The 12,492-nt window shown below is 42.3% G+C and overlaps 1 protein-coding gene and 1 long non-coding RNA gene across 9 annotated transcripts in view; both read right to left on the bottom strand.

Moving 5' to 3' along the window:
* Positions 1–2,759: 2,759 nt before the first annotated feature.
* Positions 2,760–7,673, bottom strand: LOC116375773 (uncharacterized). Of its 7 annotated transcripts, none has more exons than XR_004211132.1 (4): positions 7,480–7,673; positions 7,207–7,292; positions 7,020–7,120; positions 2,760–6,663 (listed from the first exon to the last, which is right to left on the bottom strand). It is a non-coding gene; the product is annotated as an uncharacterized LOC116375773 (long non-coding RNA). The 7 variants fall into 7 exon arrangements; XR_004211131.1 differs by adding an exon at positions 7,380–7,399 and having other exon boundaries at positions 7,020–7,292; positions 7,494–7,505; XR_004211129.1 differs by adding an exon at positions 7,380–7,399 and having other exon boundaries at positions 7,020–7,292; positions 7,474–7,489.
* A 296-nt stretch (positions 7,674–7,969) lies between these two features.
* dapk2b (death-associated protein kinase 2b) overlaps positions 7,970–12,492 on the bottom strand; it is a 53,905-nt gene continuing 49,382 nt past the window's right edge. For both annotated transcript variants that reach the window (XM_031832868.1, XM_031832869.1), the window contains exons 9-12: positions 12,350–12,395; positions 11,142–11,231; positions 10,875–10,958; positions 7,970–8,415 (exon numbers count right to left, since the gene is read on the bottom strand). In XM_031832868.1, the coding sequence (XP_031688728.1) occupies positions 8,335–8,415; positions 10,875–10,958; positions 11,142–11,231; positions 12,350–12,395 (301 nt within the window). In that variant the 3' untranslated portion in view covers positions 7,970–8,334. The remainder of the gene's footprint in view (positions 8,416–10,874; positions 10,959–11,141; positions 11,232–12,349; positions 12,396–12,492) is intronic.

Genomic DNA, 12,492 nt, shown 5'->3' with positions numbered 1-12,492 from the left:
GGGCAAGGGGAGGAGGGGGAGAGGGCATAGAACTACTGTACTGTAGATACAGAATGAATGGATAGAACTACTGTACTGTAGATACAGAATGAATAGGTAGAACTACTGTAGATACACATTGAATAGATATAACTACTGCAGATACACAATGAATAGATATAATTACTGTAGATACAGAATGAATAGTTAGAACTACTGTAGATACAGAGTGAATAGATAGAACTACTGTAAATACAGAATGAATATATATAACTACAGTACTGTAGATAAAGAATGAATGGATATAACTACTGTAGATACAGAATGAAGAGATAGAACTACTGTACTGTAGATACAGAATGAATAGATAGAACTACTGTACTGTAGATACAGAATGAATAGATAGAACTACTGTAGATACAGAATGAATAGTTAGAACTACTGTATATACAGAATTAAGAGATAGAACTACTGTACTGTAGATACAGAATGAATAGATATAACTACTGTACTGTAGATACATAATGAATAGATATAACTACTGTACTGTAGATACAGAATGAATAGATATAACTACTGTAGATACAGAATGAATAGATATAACTACTGTACTGTAGCTACAGAATGAATAGATAGAACTACTGTAGATACAGAATGAATAGATAGAACTAGTGTAGATACAGAATGAATAGATAGAACTAGTGTAGATACAGAATGAATAGTTACACTACTGTAAATACAGAATGAATAGATAGAACTACTGTACTGTAGATACAGAATGAATAGATAGAACTACTGTACTGTAGATACAGAATGAATAGTTAGAGCTACTGTACTGTAGATACAGAATGAATAGCTAGAGCTACTGTAGATACAGAATGAATAGCTAGAACTACTGTACTGTAGATACAGAATTAATAGATAGAACTACTGTACTGTAGATACAGAATGAATAGATAGAACTTCTGTAAATACAGAATGAATAGATACAGAATGAATAGATAGAACTACTGTAGATACAGAATGAATAGATAGAACTACTGTAGATACAGAATGAATAGATAGAACTACTGTACTGTAGATACAGAATGAATAGATAGAACTACTGTAGATACAGAATGAATAGTTAGAACTACTGTATATACAGAATTAAGAGATAGAACTACTGTACTGTAGATACAGAATGAATAGATATAACTACTGTACTGTAGATACATAATGAATAGATATAACTACTGTACTGTAGATACAGAATGAATAGATATAACTACTGTAGATACAGAATGAATAGATATAACTACTGTACTGTAGCTACAGAATGAATAGATAGAACTACTGTAGATACAGAATGAATAGATAGAACTAGTGTAGATACAGAATGAATAGATAGAACTAGTGTAGATACAGAATGAATAGTTACACTACTGTAAATACAGAATGAATAGATAGAACTACTGTACTGTAGATACAGAATGAATAGATAGAACTACTGTACTGTAGATACAGAATGAATAGTTAGAGCTACTGTACTGTAGATACAGAATGAATAGCTAGAGCTACTGTAGATACAGAATGAATAGCTAGAACTACTGTACTGTAGATACAGAATTAATAGATAGAACTACTGTACTGTAGATACAGAATGAATAGATAGAACTTCTGTAAATACAGAATGAATAGATACAGAATGAATAGATAGAACTACTGTAGATACAGAATGAATAGATAGAACTACTGTAGATACAGAATGAATAGATAGAACTACTGTACTGTAGATACAGAATGAATAGATAGAACTACTGTAGATACAGAATGAATAGATAGAACTACTGTAGATACAGAATTAATAGATAGAACTACTATAGATACAGAATTAATCGCTAGAACTACTATAGATACAGAATTAATCGCTAAAACTACTGTAGATACAGAATGAATAGATAGAACTACTGTAGATACAGAATGAATAGATAGAACTACAAACAGACTAAGCATGTGGTCTAACAAGACCTATAAAAGCATTAACACACATTGCTGACTTCTTTTTAACAAAGTTGCAGGTTGATTTTGTCCAACCACACCAGACACCATCAGGACACGCAGGTTGATTTTGTCCAACCACACCAGACACCATCAGGACACGCATGTTCAAATATCCAAACGAACTCTGAACGAATTATATTCATTTGGGACAGGTCGAAACACGTGAAACATTCATGGACATTTAGCTAGTTCATTTGTCCTGGGATAAAATTAAACACTGGGTTGTTATTTTACTTGAAATACACAAGGTCCATTTTTTTATGTTCTCTGCTCTGACAGTTAATCCACAGATAAAAGGGGAAGTTAGTGTCTAGTAATCTCTCCTCCTTCAGTTTTCTTCTTTGGACTTTATATGGCGGTTGGCAACCAGCTTTAAGGTGTATTACCACCACCAACTGGACTGGAGTGTGGACCTCAGTTGCTTCCAATCACCCATGTGGGTAGATGCTCCTAACAACCAATGAGGAGATGGGAGAGGCGGGACTTGCAGCGCATTCAGCATCACAAATAGAACTTGGTTCTATTTCAGCGCCTGGCTATGCAGATGTTGACGTTTCGCAAGCAGTTTGGATGTAATTATTGATTAACATGCATGTGCACATTTATTCCACAATGTGAGCGGTGTGGTCAGCATGCACGACCCACTTAAGACACAAAATCCCCATTTCATGAATATATTAAAATATATCAAAACTTGAACATTTCAGTCATACAAAGTAAGGCCAGTTTTCAAGAGAGATAATACAAATCTTTACTAACTCTGTTTATTAGATGTACAGTACATGGGAATGAGGAGGTTGTTCACATATGAGAATGGGGAATGGGGAAGTTAGTCACTTATGAGGACAACAGCAGAATGAGGACAAAAGCAGAATGAGGAAGTTAGTCTCTTACGAGGTCAACAGCAGAATGAGGAAGTTAGTCTCTTATGAGGACAACAGCAGAATGAGGAGGTTGTTCATTTATGAGGACAACAGCAGAATGAGGAAGTTAGTCACTTATGAGGACAACAGCAGAATGAGGAAGTTAGTCTCTTATGAGGACAACAGCAGAATGAGGAAATTGTTCATTGATGAGGACAACAGCAGAATGAGGACAAGAGCAGAATGAGGAAGTTAGACACTTATGAGGACAACAGCAGAATGAGGACAACAGCAGAATGAGGAACTTGTTCACATATGAGGACAACAGCAGAATGGGGACAACAGCAGAATGAGGAAGTTGTTCATTAATGAGGACAACAGCAGAATGAGGACAGCAGCAGAATGAGGAAGTTAGTCACTTATGAGAACAACAGCAGAATGAGGACAACAGCAGAATGAGGAAGTTAGTCACCTATGAGGACAACAGCAGAATGAGGACAACAGCAGAATGAGGAAGTTAGTCACTTATGAGAACAACAGCAGAATGAGGACAACAGCAGAATGAGGAAGTTAGTCAATTATGAGGACAACAGCAGAATGAGGACAACAGCAGAATGAGGAGGTTGTTCATTTATGAGGACAACAGCAGAATGAGGAAGTTAGTCACCTATGAGGACAACAGCAGAATGAGGACAACAGCAGAATGAGGAGGTTGTTCATTTATGAGGACAACAGCAGAATGAGGAGGTTGTTCATTTATGAGGACAACAGCAGAATGAGGAAGTTAGTCAATTATGAGGACAACAGCAGAATGAGGAGGTTGTTCATTTATGAGGACAAGAGCAGAATGAGGAAGTTGTTCATTTACGAGGACAACAGCAGAATGAGGACAGGAGCAGAATGAGGAAGTTAGACACTTATGAGGACAACAGCAGAATGAGGACATCAGCAGAATGAGGAACTTGTTCACATATGAGGACAACAGCAGAATGGGGAAGTTAGTCACTTATGAGGACAACAGCAGAATGAGGACAACAGCAGAATGAGGACAACAGCAGAATGAGGAAGTTAGTCTCTTATGAGGTCAACAGCAGAATGAGGAAGTTAGTCTCTTATGAGGACAACAGCAGAATGAGGACAACAGCAGAATGAGGAAGTTGTTCATTAATGAGGACAACAGCAGAATGAGGACAGCAGCAGAATGAGGAAGTTAGTCACTTATGAGGACAACAGCAGAATGAGGACAACAGCAGAATGAGGAAGTTAGTCACCTATGAGGACAACAGCAGAATGAGGACAACAGCAGAATGAGGAAGTTAGTCACTTATGAGGACAACAGCAGAATGAGGAAGTTAGTCACTTATGAGAACAGCAGCAGAATGAGGAAGTTAGTCAATTATGAGGACAACAGCAGAATGAGGAGGTTGTTCATTTATGAGGACAACAGCAGAATGAGGACAACAGCAGAATGAGGAAGTTAGTCTCTTATGAGGACTACAGCAGAATGAGGACAAGAGCAGAATGAGGACAACAGCAGAATGAGGAAGTTGTTCATTTATGAGGACAACAGCAGAATGAGGACAAGAGCAGAATGAGGAAGTTAGACACTTATGAGGACAACAGCAGAATGAGGACAACAGCAGAATGAGGAAGTTGTTCACATATGAGGACAACAGCAGAATGGGGAAGTTAGTCACTTACGAGGACAAGAGCAGAATGAGGACAACAGCAGAATGAGGACAACAGCAGAATGAGGAAGTTAGTCTCTTATGAGGACAACAGCAGAATGAGGACAACAGCAGAATGAGGAAGTTGTTCATTAATGAGGACAACAGCAGAATGAGGAGGTTGTTCATTTATGAGGACAACAGCAGAATGAGGAGGTTGTTCATTTATGAGGACAACAGCAGAATGAGGAAGTTAGTCAATTATGAGGACAACAGCAGAATGAGGAGGTTGTTCATTTATGAGGACAAGAGCAGAATGAGGAAGTTGTTCATTTACGAGGACAACAGCAGAATGAGGACAAGAGCAGAATGAGGAAGTTAGACACTTATGAGGACAACAGCAGAATGAGGACATCAGCAGAATGAGGAACTTGTTCACATATGAGGACAACAGCAGAATGGGGAAGTTAGTCACTTATGAGGACAACAGCAGAATGAGGACAACAGCAGAATGAGGACAACAGCAGAATGAGGAAGTTAGTCTCTTATGAGGTCAACAGCAGAATGAGGAAGTTAGTCTCTTATGAGGACAACAGCAGAATGAGGACAACAGCAGAATGAGGAAGTTGTTCATTAATGAGGACAACAGCAGAATGAGGACAGCAGCAGAATGAGGAAGTTAGTCACTTATGAGGACAACAGCAGAATGAGGACAACAGCAGAATGAGGAAGTTAGTCACCTATGAGGACAACAGCAGAATGAGGACAGCAGCAGAATGAGGAAGTTAGTCACTTATGAGGACAACAGCAGAATGAGGACAACAGCAGAATGAGGAAGTTAGTCACCTATGAGGACAACAGCAGAATGAGGACAACAGCAGAATGAGGAAGTTAGCCTCTTATGAGGTCAACAGCAGAATGAGGAAGTTAGTCTCTTATGAGGACAACAGCAGAATGAGGACAACAGCAGAATGAGAAAGTTAGTCACTTATGAGGTCAACAGCAGAATGAGGAAGTTAGTCTCTTATGAGGTCAACAGCAGAATGATGAAGTTAGTCTCTTATGAGGACAACAGCAGAATGAGGAAGTTAGTCTCTTATGAGGACAACAGCAGAATGAGGAATTTAGTCACTTATGAGGACAAAAGCAGAATGAGGACAACAGCAGAATGAGGAAGTTAGTCACTTAGGAGGACAACAGCAGAATGAGGACAAGAGCAGAATGAGGAGGTTGTTCATTTACGAGGACAACAGCAGAATGAGGAAGTTGTTCATTTATGAGGATAACAGCAGAATGAGCAAGTTAGTCACTTATGAGGACAATAGCAGAATGAGGAAGTTGGTTATTTAAGACAATTGGATAACAACATTAAATTATCTGTGAGCTGTCCTCTTCATTTCCACTGTAACCCTAACCTGTACCCTACATCTAACCTGTACCCTAACCTGTAGCCTAACCTGCACCCCAACATATACCCTAACCCTAACCTGTCCACTGTAACCCTAACCTGTTCACTATAACCCTAACCTGTCAACTGTAACCCTAACCTGTCCACTGTAACCCTAACCTGTCCACTATAACCCTAACCCTAACCTGTCCACTGTAACCCTAACCTGTCCACTGTAACCCTAACCTGTCCACTGTAACCCTAACCTGTCCACTGTAACCCTAACCTGTCCACTGTAACCCTAACCTGTCCACTGTAACCCTAACCTGTTCACTATAACCCTAACACTAACCTGTCCACTGTAACCCCAACATGTCCACTGTAACCCTAACCTGTCAACTGTAACCCTAACCTGTCCACTGTAACCCTAACTTGTCCACTGTAACCCTAACCTGTCCACTGTAACCCTAACCTGTCCACTGTAACCCTAACCTGTCAACTGTAACCCTAACCTGTCCACTGTAACCCTGACCTGTCCACTGTAACCCTAACCTGTCCCCTATAACCCTAACCTGTCCACTATAACCCTAACCCTAACCTGTCCACTGTAACCCTAACATGTCCACTATAACCCTAACCCTAACCTGTCCACTGTAACCCTAACATGTCCACTGTAACCCTAACCTGTCCATTGTAACCCTAACCTGTCCACTGTAACCCTAACCTGTCCACTATAACCCTAACCCTAACCTGTCCACTGTAACCCTAACATGTCCACTGTAACCCTAACCTGTCCACTATAACCCTAACCCTAACCTGTCCACTGTAACCCTAACCTGTCCACTGTAACCCTAACCCTAACCTGTCCACTGTAACCCTAACCTGTCCACTATAACCCTAACCCTAACCTGTCCACTGTAACCCTAACCTGTCCACTATAACCCTAACCCTAACCTGTCCACTGTAACCCTAACCTGTCCACTGTAACCCTAACCCTAACCTGTCCACTGTAACCCTAACATGTCCACTGTAACCCTAACCTGTCCATTGTAACCCTAACCTGTCCACTGTAACCCTAACCTGTTCACGGTAACCCTAACCTGTCCACTGTAACCCTAACCTGTCCACTATAACCCCTAACCTGTCCACTGTAACCCTAACCTGTCCATTGTAACCCTAACCTGTCCACTGTAACCCTAACCTGTCCACTGTAACCCTAACCTGTCCACTGTAACCCTAACACTAACCTGTCCACGGTAACCCTAACCTGTCCACTGTAACCCTAACCTGTCCACTATAACCCTAACCCTAACCTGTCCACTGTAACCCTAACATGTCCACTGTAACCCTAACCTGTATCCTATCCTAACCTTTCCACTGTAACCCTAACCTGTCCCCTATAACCCTAACCTGTCCCCTATCCTAACCTGTAACCCTAACCTGTCCACTATAACCCTAACCTGTCCCCTATCCTAACCTGTAACCCTAAACTGTCCACTATAACCCTAACCCGTCCCCTATCCTAACCTGTAACCCTAACCTGTCCACTATAACCCTAACCTGTCCCCTATCCTAACCCTAACCCTAACCTGTACCGTGTAACCTGTCCCCTGTAACCATAACCTGTACCCTATCCTGTCCCCTATCCTAACCTGTAACCCTAACCTGTACCCTATCCTAACCTGTACCCTAACCTGTACCCTATCCTGTCCCCTATCCTAACCTGTAACCCTAACCTGTACCCTATCCTAACCTGTACCCTATCCTGTCCCCTATCCTAACCTGTAACCCTAACCTGTACCCTATCCTAACCTGTACCCTAACCTGTACCCTATCCTGTCCCCTATCCTAACCTGTAACCCTAACCTGTACCCTATCCTAACCTGTACCCTAACCTGTACCCTATCCTGTCCCCTATCCTAACCTGTAACCCTAACCTGTACCCTATCCTAACCTGTACCCTAACCTGTACCCTATCCTGTCCCCTATCCTAACCTGTAACCCTAACCTGTACCCTATCCTAACCTGTAACCCTAACCTGTACCCTATCCTAACCTGTACCCTAACCTGTACCCTATCCTGTCCCCTATCCTAACCTGTAACCCTAACCTGTACTGTGTAACCTGTCCCCTATCACATGTACATTTCTACAATCTAGATAGCTTTACAGAAGGCAGGGATTCAAATACCATTTCTGTTGGCGCTGAAATCCCTCCATAGGAAACACTATCAACGTGTTTCATCTATCGCCCCAGAAAATGTGTTTTTAGAATGCTGTGCAACATATAAAAGATTGTATGGACAGCAGTTTTTGAATTAGTCTCTGTGGCTGCTTTTGGACCAATCATGTGTGCTACAGACACACATTCAACGAATCAGAAAAGATAGGCAGGTTTCAGGAAGTGTTGCTTCTCTTCCTGGTTCTGGGTCTTTTCTTCATGATCATCTCCGTCTCCTGGTCGCTCTCACAGTCCCTCTGGAAGTATGATAAGACAACAGACCTTATTAACCCGAGCTCAAACCTTAAACTGAGCTGCAAACCTTAACCCGAGCTGCAAACCTTACCCTGAGCTGCAAACCTTAACCTGAGCTGCAAACCTTAACATGAGCTGCAAACCTTAACCTGAGCTGCAAACCTTAACCCGAGCTGCAAACCTTACCCTGAGCTGCAAACCTTAACCTGAGCTGCAAACCTTAACCTGAGCTGCAAACCTTAACCCAAGCTGCAAACCTTAACCTGAGCTGTAACCTTAACCTGAGCTGCAAACCTTAACCTGAGCTGCAAACCTTAACCTGAGCTGCAAACCTTAACCTGAGCTGTAACCTTAACCCGAGCTGCAAACCTTAACCTGAGCTGCAAACCCGAGCTACAAACCTGAGCTGCAAACCTTAACCTGAGCTGCAAACCTTAACCTGAGCTGCAAACCTGAGCTGCAAACCTTAACCTGAGCTGCAAACCTGAGCTGCAAACCTTAACCTGAGCTGCTAACCTTAACCCAAGCTGTAACCTTAACCCGAGCTGAAAACCTGAGCTGAAAACCTTAACCCGAGCTGCAAACCTGAGCTGCAAACCTTAACCTGAGCTGCAAACCCAAGCTGCAAACCTTAACCTGAGCTGCAAACCCAAGCTGCAAACCTTAACCTGAGCTGCAAACCTTAACCCGAGCTGCAAACCTTAACCCGAGTTGCAAACCTTAACCTGAGCTGCAACTCTTAACCTGAGCTGCAAACCTGAGCTGCAAACCTTAACCTGAGCTGCAAACCTGAGCTGCAAACCTTAACCTGAGCTGCAAACCTTAACCCGAGCTGCAAACCTGAGCTGCAAACCTTAACCTGAGCTGCAAACCTGAGCTGCAAACCTTAACCTGAGCTGCAAACCCTTAACCTGAGCTGCAAACCTTAACCTGAGCTGCAAACCTGAGCTGCAACCCCTTAACCTGAGCTGCTAACCTTACCCTGAGCTGCATACCTTAACCTGAGCTGTAACCTTACCCTGAGCTGTAACCTTACCCTGAGCCAGAAACAACTGTTGTGCACCACCCTTACCACTCAACAACATGCCTCAATTTGCAGCATACGGTTTATTTTGCATTCAGAGAATGTCATCCCTGTCTGTCACACACACAGTCACACTTCTGTTCCCAAAATAACTGAATGTACAGTGTGCAACCATCAACAGAGTTAATTATGTATTACTTATTTTAGTTTGTAAACTAACAGAATAACATGTCTGTGGAAAACAGAAGCAGCATTCTGCACCGTGACAGTACCCAGGCGGCATATTTATAACACCTTTCACAGGGACTATACTGTTGCCTATTGTATACTGCTAACAACACATACTGTACTAAACACTGTAATAGAATCATGCTGCCAGTCGAATAGACCTGCTGTAGATCTGATCTAGTTAACCCATAGACCTGCTGTAGATCTGATCTAGTTAGCCCATAGACCTGCTGTAGATCTGATCTAGTTAACCCATAGACCTGCTGTAGATCTGATCTAGTTAACCCATAGACCTGCTGTAGATCTGATCTAGTTAGCCCATAGACCTGCTGTAGATCTGATCTAGTTAACCCATAGACCTGCTGTAGATCTGATCTAGTTAACCCATAGACCTGCTGTAGATCTGATCTAGTTAGCCCATAGACCTGCTGTAGATCTGATCTAGTTAACCCATAGACCTGCCGTAGATCTGATCTAGTTAACCCATAGACCTGCTGTAGATCTGATCTAGTTAACCCATAGACCTGCTGTAGATCTGATCTAGTTAACCCATAGACCTGCTGTAGATCTGACCTAGTTAACCCATAGACCTGCCGTAGATCTGATCTAGTTAACCCATAGACCTGCTGTAGATCTGATCTAAACTCATAGACCTGCTGTAGATCTGATCTAGTTAGCCCATAGACCTGCTGTAGATCTGATCTAGTTAACCCATAGACCTGCTGTAGAACTGATCTAGTTAACCCATAGACCTGCTGCTACCAGTGATAATTAATGTAGATCTGATCTAGTTAGCCCATAGATCTGCTGCTACCAGTGATAGCTCATGTAGAAAAACATCAAACTTGACTCTTTAGATAAGAGCATCTGATGAATGACTCTGGATAAGAGCATCTGATGAATGACTCTGGATAAGAGCATCTGATGAATGACTCTGGATAAGAGCGTCTGATGAAGGACTCTGGATAAGAGCATCTGATGAAGGACTCTGGACTATCTAAATGTAGACTACAGCAGTTGAGGCTGCTGAGGGGAGGACGGCTCATAATAATGGCTGGAACGGAGCAAATGGAATGGCATCAAACCATGTTTGATATTTTTGACACCATTCCACTCATTCCGATCCAGTCATTATCACGAGCCTGTCCTCCCCAATTAAGGTGCCCCCAGCCTCCTGTGGACTAGACTGTGAGCTCCTATTGTACGTACCTCGTCCTGGGCTGCCAGCTTGGGATGACCTTTCTTCATCATACGAGTTAAATGGTTACAGAGAGACACAATTCTGAAGGAAAGCTGTAGGGGGGAGAGTTCAGAGTGATAAGAGGCTCCATCTACACAAATCAAACCAGGCTGGGAGGGAATGTAGGCCCTGAGGCAGACACACAGTTGTGATTAGGAGAGCAACCAAGTCCATAAATTAATTCCCCAAAAGGTTTCTTTCCATACACTCCTTTTGCCGTGTAAGGTCTGTTTTACCTTCCACCTGCGTCGGGCATATTGTCTCCTGAAGTTCTCCAGGTTGACCACAGACTGTCTCTTTACCAGGGCCTGTCTGGAGTCCAACGGCTGCAGGGGGACAATACACATGGTTAAAGACAGGGATCTATACCTAGGAAATCCTATCTTTCCTGTTTGGCCCTGTCCGGGGGTGTCATCGGATGGGGCCACAGTGTCTCCTGACCCCTCCTGTCTCAGCCTCCAGTATTTATGCTGCAGTAGTTTATGTGTCGGGGGGCTAGGGTCAGTTTGTTATGTCTGGAGTCCAACGGCTGCAGGGGGACAACACACACAGTTAAAGACAGGGATCTATACCTAGGAAATCTATGGTAAGCAACAGTGTTTTGTCCGATTCAAGACCGGAGCAAACCGAGACGAAGAGGGGGACAAGACCAGAATAATGAGTCCAATTCACCACCATGATAAGAGTTCAACATGTCCAGTATTTCTGGGTTAATATTTCAGAACAACATAGCGGTGAAAAAAATAGCCATTCTAAAAATTTGTACTAACCCAAACACAGTGGGGAAGAATGGGCCTTCTACGCCTTCAAAGGCTAAGGATTAATTAATCATATTTTATTTTATTTATTTAACCAGGCAAGTCAGTTAAGGACAAATTATTATTTACAATGACGGCCTTGCCTGCCAATGCATGCTTGTCCCAACCAAGCACCCAAGCTAACGGGCTAAAGTTGGCTAGCTTGCTGGCTAGCTACTTTCAGACACAAATGAGAGAACAGCTAACTCTGACCATTTTACCGGCCGTAGCAGAGCTGGTTAGGCTGTTTTCATGTTATCCAGAGAGTTCTTGACTAACTATTAAGGTTTTTACTTTTTACTCATCGTAGCAGAGCTGGTTAGGCCTTTTCTATTTGCCTACATTTACTGACACCGGTCACATTCAGCAGGTGTTGTGCTTTCATAAATTCAGCAGTCCTCTGAAATCGGAGTAGATAGCCAGAGTGAATTTACGAAAGCAAGATATCTAACTGTATAACAGTCGTTGAAGTTCTTAATAGCTAAATCAAATGACTCCTGCATCTCTGGCTGTGTATAGGCACCGAAAAACGATATGAGGGGGAATAAGTCAGTCAGGGTGGCAACATTTCAATCTCTGCAGAACAGAATGTTATAGTCAAGCTTTAAAGCGTTCAACAAATATAACATGATATAACAAACCATTACCTGTATCCAGGGATGGTTCAGAGCACCATGGATTGTCAACCGTTTTCTGAAAGGCAAAGAACAACAGTAAAGGTTTGTTAGCTTAGCGAGGGGACGCGCGTACACACACATAAAGAAGTGTTGTAAACTCTATGAAAACATAT

The sequence above is a fragment of the Oncorhynchus kisutch genome, linkage group LG10 (genome assembly GCF_002021735.2).
Source record: "Oncorhynchus kisutch isolate 150728-3 linkage group LG10, Okis_V2, whole genome shotgun sequence".
NCBI lineage: Eukaryota > Metazoa > Chordata > Actinopteri > Salmoniformes > Salmonidae > Oncorhynchus > Oncorhynchus kisutch.
Note: the sequence above shows the minus strand (reverse complement) of the source record. Positions and strands in the feature narration are given on the sequence as shown.